This window comes from Syzygium oleosum, unplaced genomic scaffold (assembly GCF_021117445.2).
Source record: "Syzygium oleosum isolate NSW1041296 unplaced genomic scaffold, Sole_v2.1 Sole_v2.18, whole genome shotgun sequence".
NCBI classification, from domain to species: domain Eukaryota; kingdom Viridiplantae; phylum Streptophyta; class Magnoliopsida; order Myrtales; family Myrtaceae; genus Syzygium; species Syzygium oleosum.
In genome coordinates, this window is record NW_026607502.1 from 6,812,766 (window position 1) to 6,828,852 (window position 16,087).

Below are 16,087 nucleotides of genomic sequence, written 5' to 3' on the forward strand. Positions count from 1 at the left end.
TGAGTTTAATGACACGATGTACCAGTTTGGGGTTTTACATCTTTGTTTGTCACAAGTTTACGAATTTTTGGTTTTTTGTGATATTAATCAAATTTAACGGAGGGTAAATTTATCATAAGTGTACCAGTTTGGGATTTTTGATGGTCAAAAAATTAGTTTAGGTTAAATTTGTCATAAGTGTACTAGTTTGAGGTTTTTCGTGGTCAAAAAATTAATTCGGGATAAAATTGTCATATGTGTACCAATTTGAGATTTTTTATGGTCAAAAAATTAATTTTAAATAAAATTATCATAAATATATGTTTGAGGGTTTTTATAGTATTAACTCAAAAAAAGAACGCATGTGTCAGACAAAAGGAATCAGAGGGCAGAGTCAATATTTGTTCAGCTACAAATCGGGAATTCTCGTTGAAGCATGGAGATATGGCCGTGTATTGTCTACTCTCACGGCTGAAGAGAAGACATTGGCACAGCCAGCACACCATCATAAATGACCGTCTCCAGCAAGATGTCAGAGGAAAAAGGGGAGAGAAATGCAGAGCAAAGGCAGAAATCATGGTTGTCATTCTAAGAAGATTCAATCAAGATTCATGACCATGCGTTCCGTGGATCAACATTCGCGCGGGCAATTCATTAACTCTGCGGCGGCGATTTTGGGATTGGATCGCTTAGTCAAAGCAAAGAAGATCGTCGTTCTTAAATACTCAGATTTGGAGAGAGATCCATGGAGGAACAAAGAAACGACTTCAGACTCCTTCACAAGGATGTCTATATATACACACAGGCCACGAAGAAAAGAAGGGGGCGAACGAGAGAAAATAGAAGAAGGAGACTTTCACTTCACTTTATTTAGCTGGAAAAAGTCTGAAAAAGGTAGGATTTGCTGCATCTTGATGTTCTTGAGGTAGGAGATGTGAGTCTTTGTTTCCGCCGGTTCAGGATTGGTTGAGTATGAGAATGAGCACTCCAAGGACCTCTATTTCACTTCGTCGTGTTCATGCCTACCTTATTATCAGTGTCTTTTTGGTGTGTTTGTTTACTCTCCTATAAACTGTATGAATAACCTTTAGTTTTCGTCTATGTGCGTTTAGTAGTTCTGGCGTTCGCTTTTATGCCCCTAAATTCGTTGTTCACTGTTGTCTGTTTACTGGTTCGCTTCGAAGGTTTGCTGGTCACGATGTATTGAGCTTCAAGTATGGAGATTCTAGCTTTGTTACCGTGTTGCTTTGACCACCCATGGTGATGCAAAATTTGGGTGTGAATTCCACGACGATTTAATTTCGTTTTGGCATGTCTATGTGACGCACGGTGATGTTGATCCTTGCTGTCCGCGCTCATTCGTTGCTCAAACCATTAACATTTGACTGTATTTACATTTTTTTTTATATAACTTGAACATGTAAATTCACGTAGGAAAGTGTCGTAATGGTAGCAGTGTTCGTTTCTAGTCAAATTGTCACATTTTGAGATTGTAAACATGTTGAATATGATAGAGAGGCTTGCTGTCCAGATTCGACTTTTGATCTTAATGAGGAATGTTCGACTTGGTTTGCATGTCATCTAAGAACAAACCGCGTTTGATCCAGTTCTTGCATGTATGTGTCTTATATTTGCCGGGATATGGACGAGTAGCGTGCTGTCCAAGTTCGATGTGAACCGAGTTGAAGGTTCTTTGGTGTCATCTATACGTCATTTGGGTCACCTAGGTAGATACATTCATGTAGGTGTAAATGAGTCCCTCTCCATAGCTCGCATACTTGTGTCACATGAGTGCCTATAATCATGTTCTCCCAGGATAGATAGGAGAAAAAGCAAAAAAAATTAGGATCTTGGTAGTAGGGTCGCATTTAATGTGGTTCAAGTTCATGCTCGGTTTACCATGTAGTTTGCATGTTTAGTTTGGCATTAATGTTGAACCATGTCATTTACATTATGAATGAAAAATGATAAAAAATAATAATAATAATAAATGAAAAAATTAGGAAATTTTCCAAGAAAATCTAAAAAAGATAGACTAGTGCTGAAGTTCGGGCAAAAATGGCATTTTAAAATTTTCCCTAATTTTCTAAAGTCATTTTCCTAATTTAGTGCTATTTTAGTATTTTATAACCATTTTTGTAAATAATCTATTTTTTTGTAGATTAGAATTCTCTATCGTATTTACATGCATTTAGAGTAATTTCATGCATCTATAAATTCCCATTTCACTCACGGGGCTCTTGTCCCGGGGTGTAATAACCAGGTCATGTAATATTTTTTGCCACTCTCGTATTGGGTTTTCGTTTCCCGCATTTACTTTCAAGTTATTTCAACTTCTTGGTTGTTTACTTATTGCACTACTTTTCAATAAATTGAATGTTAATTTCTTTCCTAGATTAGGATAGGACTAGTCTAGATATCGTAGAAAACAACCCTACAAAAACATTTGCATTGACATTTAGCAGCTTTGATACCTTAATACCATAATTGGTAATTAAGAACGTGTGGCCACTTAGATAATGCACTTTCAAGTTAGGTACCGAAAGGGTGTTAATAAAAATGTTAGCGTAAACAAGTCTCCGATTGTAGAATCTTTGGTTGCGTAGGCATCGAGACGACACTCCCGCGTCTTGATTGGGGTTTCTAGCCGACTCTAATAGGCTAGTGGCGACTCCTGGAAATACTTAGGTTGTTGAGAATTTTAAACGAAACCCGACGTCGCGTGGGGTATGAATTTGGGGAGAGTTCGCGCCTAGATCGATGGACCATCAGTCCGCCTTTTAGGGCAATACCGTCTAAACCCGTTCCTTTTTCCTCCGACGGAAAAAGAGAGCTGCGACAAGTAGTTTTTGGTTTTTTGTCATTTTCGAATCATCACAGGGGATTCGCTCTACAATGTCAACATATTATGTACTTGATTCCCAGTAAGTTCTTATAACTTATAAGTGGGGGTCAGACCATGGTTAGTGTCATCATTACATGTAACATTACTTGCATTTCAATCAAGATCTCACATAAGATGAGGAATTCACTCTGTATACTCCCACATTTTCTATTATCTCATTCTTCTTAGAGTTACCTGCCGTTGATTGACAAATCACAGGCAGTAGGTTATAGTGATAGTGTTGTTGTGGTGATTTGCTGACAGATCATGACGGATAAGAGCAGTAAGGGGGGAGGTGCGATATTTTCAGCATGATTACTTTAAAATGAAATTACTATTTATTATGCATAATTGTATCAAGTAACACCAATTTAATTAACTAATTCTTAATGCAAAAAAGTAAAGATACTATAAAAGTGGAATATTCAATCAAAATGTGTTAAAATACATAATATGGGAGTGAAAATGATAAACTGGAAATTGCAATTGCCATGATAAATGCAACACTAGAAATGGTCGATAGCAATTCCAATCCCTCTTCCACTATCAATTTTGTCATTTTTATTTATAAATAATTACTTTGCTGGCATTCGGAATTATCTAATTTTCAATGTTTATATTCTTGTCTGCGACATTGTTCATATTCATTGCATGTGTGCATGCATTGTTCATCCGCGGTAAAGAATTTCCTTTCAAAATGAACAAGATCCACCTACTTTAGAATTCATCAAATGGAGCCTAACATTCTGATCAGCAATTAAAATTTGGGTTGCTTAGATTAACCTTTTGAAAACAACGCAAAACTCACTCATCCAAATGGTGCGGCCATTACATGAGAGAGAGAGAGAGAGAGAGAGAGAGACAGATTTAGAGAGAGAGAGAGATGCATACATGCATATCTGCCAAGCTGCATATCTGCCAAGCTTTGGAAACGCACGAACAATAGACACCGAGGTGCACGCTCATTTCAGAATTTGCATTGAATCTGATCAATGATTGCCTTGTCAGCCTGGAAAGCCTTAGCTAGGATATCATTAGCAATGGACGGATCCGATCCGAAAACTGTATTAGGAACCAGAACCACTCCAGGGTTTTGGCTGCTCAACGCGGAGATCGACACTGCATTCGCAGAGCCCACATTTTTCTGGAAGTGAACGAGCCCGACTGGGAAGACGAACACGTCGCCCTTTTGAAGGACTTTGCTGATGAGCTTATTGTCGGGGTTTGATGTCACGAAGCCGACGTGGATCGTGCCTTCCAAAACTGTCAAAATCTCAGAGGCCCGAGGGTGCCCGCCCGCCCTCTGGAGCGTAGTCGATCCGAGCCAATGAGATGCCGAGAGTGTTGAGTCCCGGTAATTGTCCTACAAAGACTGGTGTGACACTCGAACCGAATGCGTTCATGGGGTTGCCAGCCAAGTGAAGTCCACTGAAGGAGAAATGCTTGGCTTGTGCCTGCTTAGCGTCTAAGCAAGAAAATCCGTTCACTCGAGCTTCCAGGAAAAAATGGCAACACACAAAACAGTTAGTGAACTTCTAACATTTTGCACGAGACCGGTGCATATAAAGCAATGTCTTGATAGGCAAACATGGAGTTCATTGATAATAACCGCTAAATCAGGAAATAAATTGCTCACTTGAGGTTGTGAGATCTGCGACACAGAAATCTTGCAATGGGCTCGGCTCATAGGCCACTGCGATAGTGCAGACAACAGAAAGCACACCCAAGAAAAGGAAGTTTGCCATCTCACTCTTCTATGCGAAAACCAACAAGCAATCTGTATATGAAGAGACCAATGAATCTGAAATTACTTGATGTTGAGACTGTGGCTACGTGAAGTGCCAATTTATAAGCCTTTGATCAGTGCTTGGCGACAGACGAGTGAAGCTAAGAAGTGGTTGGTGCAAATATTAGCCGTCTTGGCACAAACAAAACGTTGAATAAGTCAAGCTTCTCAGGTTGCATGAGCGGACAGCATGTAATGACACAACCCTGGTGTTTTGATTTAGATGTCAAAACATAGCTTTTAGGTACGATGAAGGGTGCTAGAAATCATACCGAAGATGGGTCATCTTTTGCGACAACAATTTACGGTAAGAGACCATTTCCACCCTTAGGGTTTGTTTGGTTATCGGGAATGAAGCCGGTTGAATGGGATCAATAGGAGCCTAATGTCCCTTTGAGACATTATTTTACTAATTGGAATGAGGAGCCTCATTTCGGCTGCGTTTTCATAAATATAACGGAAGGTGAGAACATGTGAGGATGAATTTGAATGAATAGAATTAGGTTAATAAAAAAGTACCTAGATCATATATGGATCACTAATTAAGCCTTAACGCTGATAACTATTACACGAGAAGATTAGAAATGGTAACCATAATTAACTTTTGTATGGAGAAAGCTAAATATGGGGAGCAAACGTAGCTAATTGCTCATACCTATATTAAGTGAAACAATAAATATTCAGACCATATAGCAAATAAATTTCAATTCTAATGTATGACTATACAGTAGTTTTCAGTTTAGCGAGCGCCTATTCTGATTCACCAATTCATTTCGATTCCTTTAATTCTTTTTTCTGATTGCCTCGTATCTATATACCAAACAAGACCTTAAAGCAATAGGCAAATTGTCACAACATATGATTCATCATTTTTTTTAGGTATTCCCTATCGATGGAGATTGTTACGTAAGTTTTATTGTCCTCATAAAACGAGTGGAGATTCGATTTTCATAACTAATTTCTTCTGCTTCTGTCCCGCAATAAACGGTGCTTGAGGAAATCTTTCTGCAGCAACAGGGAACAGAATGCTATCCATTGTGGGATAAGAGGAGACTGAGGTGAGAGATCATTGATCTGAATGAGCCGGAAACTGATTATCAATTCGGGATTATCTTTAATGGAGTACATATATGGAGAATTAAGCTCATTAAGTTTCGAGTAACAAGTACACATCATCCATTAGGAGACTAACAATATTATACGGTTTACTTCATCATATTGTTAATGTTGGCATCAATCGAAGGGTTCCCTCGTGCGGCCTAAGACAAAGGTGACCGGCTGAGAATTGATTAGATTCCACACAAGCTGAGCCAAGTCAACACACACTGACCGAGTCCCAAGATATACAAGTGAAAAGCAAACCATAGAGCAAATATTAGTGTTTGGCTTTTTCTGGATAGCCATTTCAGAGAAACAGATGGATCAAGCCGGATCAAGAAACTCTGCCTTTTCTGGATAGCCACTTTAGAGAAACAAGGATCGAGCCGAATAAAGAAACCAAGTCAACGAAATTGATAACACTTGCCGTTTGGTCATTATATCTTGTCGTAAAACAAGCATAAGCACTTGGCTGCGGTTTGCCCTAGTTTTGATTACGCCATCCGGGTACGTTACTTTCAAAATAGAGATAAGTGCATTGAAAGTTCTAAAGTGCAATTGAGTCTTAAAACTTTAGAAAGTGCAATTAAGTCCTGAAACTTGTCAATGAGTGCAATTGAGTCCTAAAACTTTCAAAAAGTGTAATTAAATTTTAAAACTTGTCAAATTGGTATAATCAAGTTCTTCCGTCGATTGTATTTTTTAAAAGTTTTAGAACTTGATTGCAATTTTGTAATAAATTTTAGAATTTAATTGCATTTTTTGAAAGTTTTAGGACTCGATTTTACTCTCATGACAAGCTTTAGGACTTGATTTCACATTTAAAAGTTTTAGGACTCAATTGCACTTTGGTGATAATTTTTAGAACTTTCAGTGCACTTATCCCTTCAAAATATATTCAACCATTGCTTTAATGAATTTGAAGCGGACCTACTTTATTATTCGATGGTTAAGATGCAGTACGTGTAATGTTCCTAGAGCACCTAACATAAATCTCATTTGGCTAGCTCTTTATCTTCAATGACAAAGTTTCACCACTAATGACTCGTCACAAAATGTCAGTTCCTACAAAGTGGGGGAGAGCCTCAGCTTGTTACTTGTTGCGAGAGTGAGATTGAGAACAAGGATCAAGATCGATTCGCTGAAGGAAATCTTAACAAGAACCTGAGAAATTGTACGGAAAACATGAACCCATTCGAAGTCAAATACAAGAGTGAAAAGAAATGAGAGCTTTTTATTGGCTGAATTGCAAGAGTCAAAAGGGCAAAGAAGAAGAAATTGTCCGTACGTTAGGACTTGTTCAGTGACAACAGAATATCATCAAAGGAATCAAAGCAGAGGGGTTTGAAGAATTAGGGTTTTACGAAGCTTGATTTGTCTCAATTAGGGTATATAATTTGGGGCCAAACATGTTAAGCGAGGTCGTTTTGGGTTATTAATGTTGACTCAGAGTTCGGGTGAGCCATGTCAGTTGGAAAAAAAAGATAAATATTGCCACGTCGGATTTTTGGCATCCCAAGTTGACGATGGCACTTAAGTGATAATTTTTTTACAAAAGTAGCATTGAAGTGATTCGGCGAAAAATTTTGACACTAAAGTGAGTGCCATACAAAAGTTATGGCACTTCTAGTGTCATTTTCTCAAAAATATATTTTTGGACCAAAATAGACCCCGGTAAAGGCGGGAAACGTGCATGTGCTCATTCATCGGCAACTATTTTCACTCGTGATGAGCTCAGGGATTTTGGAACAAATTCAAAATTTTGTGAGAACATTGAGAAATTGGCCTCACTCGTGATGAGCTCAGGGATTTCCTCTTCAAAGAGGAAATCATTTTTTCCCCACTAATGAATGTGTTTTTTTCCATTGAGGGAAAATGTTTTCCTTCACCAGTTTATTTTCCGTGAACTGAATGCTGAAAAATCTGGAAAACATTTATCTAGAAGTTGTTTTCCGCGAAACGAACGGAGCCTAAAACTAAGCTGGCTCTGCAGTGCTAAAACCTTGAAGTGGTCAAACTTTCTTATGTTGCATATGGGACAACACATAATACAGGGAAAAATTAGATCAGTTCGATCATCGAGAGAGAAGCCAAGTCTGAGCCCATTAAGATATTCAATTGGAGCTACCTTTACTACAAAGTTTAAACCAACGAGTTATGAGTCATTTAAGATATACTAACCATTCAACCCTATGACATATCACTCACATGGGATTTCTTTCATATAACACCCTTACACGTGCACATCAACAAGTTTCAATTTTCAGGCGATCGACGAAATTTCAGGTTTTGTGGTAGAAATTGACGGCTACTATCAATTATCAAACGACATATCTATTATCGATTATCTTTATCCTAATTAATTTGTAATTCACTAATAGGTGTGTCTAAAATCGACCGCCATTTATTGTGCCACGTTTCAATTTTTTGTTTGTTCTAACATCGCTAACAATAAGGCTTATATTTTCAAACAAAAAAATGAGGCGCATATATTTGTAAACAATTAGTTTTTTCATAGAATTACTTTTTCTTATCAAATTCGTCTATTTAAGTAAACCAAAGTAAACAATGAATTAGACTGATAAAGGAGTATCAACAAAACAATTAATTGATTTGTTGATAGAAAGTTGGTTTCCTTTACCAAATTCTTTCATTTTATTTCTTCTTACCGATTCACAAAAAATGTCCTTCTATATGAGTATGGATGTAGCCCTAGGTCAACTACTCGAACAATAGGATTGGGAGAGTGACTTGCACAAATGGAAACCCCGTAAAAAACACAAGCAAAAATTTTAGTTCTACGCTAGTTCGGGAAAATGGGCATAACTTTGTCGATACAGATCGCACCAACCTAATTTCAAACCCAAAAGAACGAAGACTCTTGGATCTACAACTTTTCTTAGATAAGCACTGTGGAGCTATCGATTTCAGAAGGAAGTAGACGGTCGTGACTAGTCAGGATGCGACAAAAAAAAGGATAGGAACTTCAGTGGTTGCTCTTCTAAGCCTCCAAGGAAGTTGAAATGGCATCAATTCTTCTAGATTGATGGTTGCAACTCTTCAAGGACGAAGTGAAAACTCTTCTATATTTTCAAGGTGTTTGAACTCTTCGAGGTTTAAGGGAATTGCACTAAGCAAATTTCATTAGTCAAATTTAATTTGTCTTCATACATAAACTTGATGGCCTTTTATAGTACAAGAAAAGAAAAGCAAAATACTAAAAGCAAATCTAGAAACTAGAAGTCATTAAATGTATAATATTTCCAATGCTTGTGGCTATCTCAAGGAGTCTTGATGCAAACTTTGATGCATGGAAAATGACAAAGTCAAATATGAGGCTTTTCACTTATCGATGAGACTCTTGATGTTTGTCTATCTTAAATATGAGATGATCTTCTTGGCTGAACGAGCTGGTCTTGAATAGGGCTGCATCAGTATCTTCTCAATTTAATTTCATCTGTATCCATTAATCTTTTTTCATAGTTGATCAAACTATAGGTAAATCTTGTATTTCATTAACTAAAAATAAAAATTCATCTTTGATAGAAGAATATCGATTCTATTATCAAGTGACTTGAAAAAAGTTGAAATTTGTCTTTTGTAGTAGATGATTAAAAATCTGGTATGAGGAATTGACTTACACAATTTAACAAAAGCGCATGATATGAGAGACTATCGAGTTATATTTTCGTACTTTTGATGATGTAAAATTTCAACAAGTACATATAACCTTAAAGTAAATAGCGATACTGAGATATCTTTTACTAAAATAAATTTTATATAAAAATTCTAAATTTCTCTACAACAACCGCAGGACCATGCTACGGCGTCGACTCGTTGTGTGTCCATTGTGCACGGAGTGTCTTTGACGTTTATACGTGGTGCGTTTGTTGTGCGCTGACTGTCCTCGATCTTTATCGACTCTTTTAACACGCTTTTAAACTTCACTTTCACCAGGCATACCAATGAAGGCAGTGAAATACCAATGATATGCATTTTATTGCATGTTATATTTAGAGATAAATATTCTAACATGTATACTACTGAGGCCTGGTAACATAAACATTTCAAGAAAACTAATAAAAGCTTGTATTGAATATTATTTATCAATGTTTAGACCTCAATTGTAATATTAAATAGAAATTGTCTGCTTTTGGACTAGAATGAATGATAATATACTCCAAGACACTTGGCACTCATTTGTGTAACACATAAGCGCAGTATGACAAACAATATTAAGGTGCAATTTTGTCCTTCTGTCGGAACTCATCTATGCAACTTCTAAGCCATTAGGACAAATCACATCGACACGCAATTTCGTCCTTTAGTGTTTGAAAGTTCAAATATTTTATACGTGATTGTGATTAAGATCTATAGTAAAAATACATAGCTCAAAATAATTGAAAAATATTTGTTATGAATACAAATTTGTTTGAATAGATGTGTTCAGATGCAAGATCCATATGCATAAATCTCAAATATGGGGCTGGCTAGTGTGAGCCAAGTGAGACCCGATCCATGATGAGAGGTCTAACTTAAAACTCTATAAATAGTGCTCAAGTCCCTCCTCTAGCATGATGCACAAATTATCTCACATAAGGAGCACATGCTAATTATGAGGATAGTCTCATCGAGCCAGTGACACATACGGTAATAGAGGAGAAGACTTGCACTGAGGATCGTCGTTATTCTGTATCAGGTGTGCAAATCTCTTTTACTCGATTAATGTATTCTAGATTTTAGTCATGGAGATCTGGGGTATCGTTTATTGCAGCTAACACAAGTGACTCGAAAAAAGTTGAAATTTATCTTTTGCAGTAGATGATTAAAAGTCTAGAGGAATTGACTTACACAAAAGCGAATGATTTGAGAGAATATCGAGTTATATTTTCGTACTTTTGATGATGTAAAATTTCAACAGGCACGTCTAACCTGAAAGTAAATAGCGATACTGATATATCTTTTACTAAAAGAAGTTTTATATAAAAATTCTAAATTTCTCTACAACAACCGCGGGACCATGCTATGGTGTCGAAGTGTTGTGTGTCCACTGTGGAGGGAGCGTCCCAACGTTGATATGTATCGCGTTTGTTGCGCGCTGACTGTCCTTAATCTTTATCGACTCTTTTAACAGGAAGAAAGACACTAAAAGTTCCAAAAGTCGTGTACGGCGCTCACTTTAATGTCAATTTTTTTTTCGGATCACTTACGTGCCACTTTTAAAAAAAAAACGATCGCTTAAATGCCAATTCCGATTTGGATCCCCGGAAATCCAACGTGGTCATATCTTATTAATTTCTCAGTCCTACGTAGCTCGCCGGCATGTCCAGTCAGCACATAACCCCTAAGCGACGTCGTTTAAAAGTTGTAAATAGTGATCGTTTGAGTGTCAAATTTTGTTTAAAGTGATCATTTCAGTGTCAATCGTTATTAAAAAATGATCACTTCAGTGCTAGTCGGATTGTGCGACGTCATTTTGGATGTTCACGTGAAATAGATTTTTAAAAAAATATTCCAAGTCATATTAATAATTGTTATTTTAAATGCCACGTAACCAATTTGACCAGAATTGGCACTTAAGTGATCGTTTTTTCTCCGATTTGATCCGAAAAAAACTTTTGGCACTAAAATGAGCGCCGTACACAACTTTTTGGCACTTTTAGTGTTCTTCTCCCCTTTTAACACGCTTTAAACTTCACTTTCACCAGGCATATCAATGAAGGTAGTAAAATACCAATGATATGCATTTTATTGTATGTTATATTTAGCGATAAATATTCTAGCATGTATACTACTGAGGCCTGCTAAATAAGAACATAAACATTTCAGGGAAACTAATAAAAAGCTTGTATTGAATATTATTTATCAATGTTTAGACCTCAAATCTAATATTAAATGGAAATTGTCTACTGTTGGACTAGAATGAATGATAATATACACCAAGACACTTGGCACTCATTTGTATAACTCATAAGCGCAGTATGACAAACTATTAAGGTGCGATTTTGCCTTTCGTCAGAACTCATCTATGCAACTTATAAGCCATTAAGACAAATCACATTGACACGCAATTTCGTCCTTTGGTGTTTGAAAGCTCAAATATTTCATACGCGACTGTGATTAAGATCTATCGTAAAAATAACGGTTAAGTGCATTGTAAGTCCTAAAACTTATCATGAAAGTGTAATTGAGTCCTAAAACTCTCAAAAAGTGCAATTAAGTCCTAAAATTTGTCATGAAAGTGCAATTAAGTCCTAAAACTTTCAAAAAGTGTAATCAAGTTATAAAACTTGTCATATTGATCCAATCAAGTCCTTTTGTTAATTGCACTTTTTGAAAGTTTTGGGATTCGATTGCACTTTCGTGACAAGTATTAGGACTTGATTGCACTTTCGTGACAAGTTTTAAGACTTGATTGCACTTTTTGAAAGTTTATAGACTCGATTGCATTTTCGTGACAAGTTTAGGACTTGATTGAACTTTTTGAAAGTTTTAAGACTCGATTGCACTAATGTAACAAGTTTTAAGATTCGATTGCACTTTTTGAAAGTTTTAGAACTCCATTGCATTTTTGTGACATGTTTTAGATATTATAGTGCACTTATCCCTAAAAATGAATAGCTCAAAATAATTGAAAAATATTTATTATGAATATAAATTTGTATGCATAGATGCGTTCACATGCAAGTCCCATATGCCTAGGTCTCTTGAGGTCATCTCTATAACACATGAACCAACTACACGAATGCAAGCAATTCTCATTGACGTGCTATTCATCTTTTAGCTCAACTATTTTAAGCGTGCTTATTATTGAGATCTATGGTGAAATATTAATTAAAAAGGCCTTTAGTAAATTAGTTGGTTATTAGCTCCCAATATAGAGGATTAGTGCTCGTTTTTATATTTTGCAAACTTTATCAATAAATAAAAAGAAATCACTGCTATTATCCTCTCACCAAAGATTCTCGTGTTCTATTGTTTTAATAATTTCCTTTCTGCTTTTATTGTGATCTCCCGTTTGTTGATGATGCGAACAAGTATTACCTCAAGATCAACTACACTTTTGACATTCGATAAGACTGGAATTCAACTTTCCCACTCTATCAATGATGGCCCTAATCTTGCTTGTTTCCCTGTTTGACATACTTGACGTATTACCACTGCTGTGAAACTTATCTAGTTTGGTCGTGGGGGGTAACAGATATTTGTGCAAAGTTTTATTGGGGTGAAGAAATTAAGTTTGAAGAAAGAAGCTGGTGTTCCTCTATTAGTATTTTGGAAGTGGTGCATCTGAGCTTATTCTCAGTCCCTCGGTCTCAATGAATACTGTGATCATAAGAGCTAGTTGTGAAGAGAAATGTATGTTTTCATCATCTATACCTTTTTTATGTCATCTAGCAGATTCTGTGAACAAGGAAGTGGTGAAGTAAAGGCCCATTCGCTACTGTTTTTGCTTCCTGCACAATAATGAAGTTGCTCAAATTTGTTGAAGACACTGCTTATGTGACTGTCTCCCTTTCTCATCCCCTTCTGTTTTTATTCTGCATTTTAGTTGCCATCTGATGATTTGTGATGGTTGGATTTGTTAGCTTGGAACCTGTTTGCGTTCTGTGGATTCCGGAATAGCTTTTGACTCTTGGAAAGGAGATAGTTTGTGATGAGAAGGAGAAGACCAGTATGGCTCCAATGATGCAGGATGGAAATGGAATAGACGAATGAATGCAATGGGGCAAAAGCGGAATGCACGGGAATGAGTATTTTAATTTCAGTGTCTGTTTGTGATAGAGGAAGATCCAAGAAAAACAATAATTTTTCTAATAGAAAATAAAGAGGGAATGGCCGATGGACATGCCTTCACGTAGAGAAAGTAATGACAAATTCCATTCTTTTGAATTGCTTAAGCTGATATATAGGCCTTGGCTGCTTTTAGAGGTACAAATCAAATCTTGTTATCATAATTATACAACTGCAATGTGCAAGAGCTGTGTCAATCGAGTCTGTTCTTGAATCTTGTCTGTCTATAAAAGCAGCCCAAGATCTGCAACAGCTTAGTTCAGACTCGGAGAATAATTTTGATCTTTTGTTGCAGAGAAAACCTAACAATTTTTACACACTTAAATCACCAGTCTTCCATGCCTGATCTCAAATTCCAGTATCAGCAATATTATTTTTCTTCTGAGGACTATCAAAGGAAAAAAAATTTGTTAGTTTAACAATTCTCCTGTTTCCTTGGCTATTTTATAGGAGCGGCCACACATGGCATGCTTGAGGTTCCGTTGACTCAACATAAAATATTGCAAGTTGATCATATGCACAGCTAAGCAAGAGGCAATAAAATGAATAAAATACCTTAGCCATTACTGAATTCAACATCGTGTGTGCTTCCTGAAAAAGATAAGAAGGTACAGTTGAGCATGCTCAGATAATAAACAAAAAATAAAGGCAGGCAAGCAGCTTCCTGGATCTTGCTTATTGAAGACGCAACTGGCCTTCTCTTGTCAACGTTTTGATTGTCAAACTTACGCAAAACTCTTTTACTGTCGGCTGTCCAGCGAAAAGATTGAAAGACAGTGTGTAGCAGAAAATTAAGGAACAGGGAAGGCAGAGAGAGAGGGAGAAAATGGAAGGAGAGATTTACAACGTCTTCAAGGTATGCATCACAGCTTTGATGTCTCTGTGCTATTGCTACATAGTTGGCAGGATCATCCCAAAAGGTACTCAAAGACTCTTAGCGATACTACCCGTTGTGGCTCTCTTTCTTTATCTTCCTCTCAATCTCTCGGCAGTGAATCTTACAGGCCAATTTGGCTTCATCCTTTCATGGCTTGGCAACTCCAAGCTCCTCCTCTTTGCCTTCGGCAAAGGGCCTTTATCTTCAGATCCTCCCCTTTCTCTTCCATGCTTCTTGGCCATTGGTTGCTTACCCATCAAGATCCAACAGACGCCACTTCAAGAATCACCTCAGAGGGGACACAGCACCAAAGATCACACATTCCCACCTCAAAAAGGCCATAAAAAAGAAAACCCACTTCCTCAAAATCCTGAAAACATAAGACATAAAGCTATCTTGTTCCTGAACTATCCCACAAAAGCTTTGCTTTTTCTGATGCTATTACGATTATACGATTATAGTGATCATTTCCATCCAAACCTGATGTTGCTACTCTATTGCTGCCACATATATCTTTCCCTTGAGTTGACCTTAGCCGCCATACAAGCCGCAGCTCGAGCAGGCTTCGGGATGGAGCTGGAGCCCCAGTTCCGTGAGCCGTACCTCTCGTCTTCACTTCAAGACTTCTGGGGGAAGCGGTGGAACCTCATGGTCACCAAAATCCTGCGATTGACCGTATACGAACCGGTCCACAACGCTGCGTCAGCGGCTGTTGGGCGCAAGTGGGCGGCACTGCCCGCAGTGATGGCCGCCTTCCTGGTGTCGGGCCTCATGCACGAGCTGATGTTCTTCTACATGGGGCGCATGAAGCCCACTTGGGAGGTCATGTGGTTTTTCGTGCTCCACGGGGCATGTTTGGTGGTCGAGATGGTGGTGAAAAGGAAGAGTGGCGCGAAGTGGCGGTTGCCGAGGGCTTTGACAGGTCCGATGACTGTGACATTTGTGATGGTGACCGGATCTTGGCTGTTTTTTCCACAACTCCTGAGGGATGGTGTCGACAAGAAGGCGTTGGAAGAGTACGCAGCTGCAGGGGCGTTCATCAAGGACGTCGGTCGAGCTGTGATGTCTCGGATTTTATAGAAAATGTTGATTCAATGTTTCATGATTCTAACTAATCAGAGGGTTGGGAATATTACCTTGAGGCATTCTTTGCCTAAATTTGATGGAAGGAAATGGGAGGTAATATTTGGAATAGGTCTCTCTTGTTTCTTCATGTGAATTTCAGCATCGATTTTCTTTCTCTTTCGCTTTGTTATTCCTAGGGCTGATTCATGCAATGCAAGATGATCTTTATCATCATTCTCCTCCGGCAGTTGAGGATGTGATTCGGTTTTAGATCTTGAAGACTACAAAAGTTTCTATTTTTAATGCATTTCGCTTTGTTATTCCGAATAACTTCTATTTGTTGGGCTGGGTTCACTCTCATATGGAGGAAGCCCAATAAAATGTTAGCACAAAGGTTTGAACCCATATGATAATCCATATGGAGAAAAAATAGGGTTTTCTCTCTATTTAAATGGTAGCTGCAAAGAATGATTAACATGAGGTGGTCGCAAGAGAAAAAGAGAGTAGAGAATTGAGAAAGAGGGTGTTGTCCGATTTTCATCAAGCTAATGATTAGAGATCGATTTGTGCTCCCTTCATCAGGTTTTTCATGGATAGAACCGAA

At 37.7% G+C, this 16,087-nt stretch overlaps 1 protein-coding gene across 1 annotated transcript; it reads left to right on the plus strand.

The window, feature by feature from the left end:
• Window positions 1–14,080: 14,080 nt before the first annotated feature.
• LOC115667753 (acyl-CoA--sterol O-acyltransferase 1-like) lies at window positions 14,081–15,715 on the plus strand. The gene has a single exon (XM_030589296.2). The coding sequence runs from the start codon at window positions 14,368–14,370 to the stop codon at window positions 15,496–15,498; it is 1,131 nt and encodes a 376-aa protein (XP_030445156.2). The 5' UTR covers window positions 14,081–14,367; the 3' UTR covers window positions 15,499–15,715.
• The last annotated feature ends 372 nt before the right edge of the window (window positions 15,716–16,087 follow it).

What these genes read in the sequence shown, in the direction of transcription:
- LOC115667753 (XM_030589296.2), top strand. Translation starts at nt 14,368, where the DNA reads ATGGAAGGAGAGATTTACAACGTCTTCAAGGTATGCATCACAGCTTTG.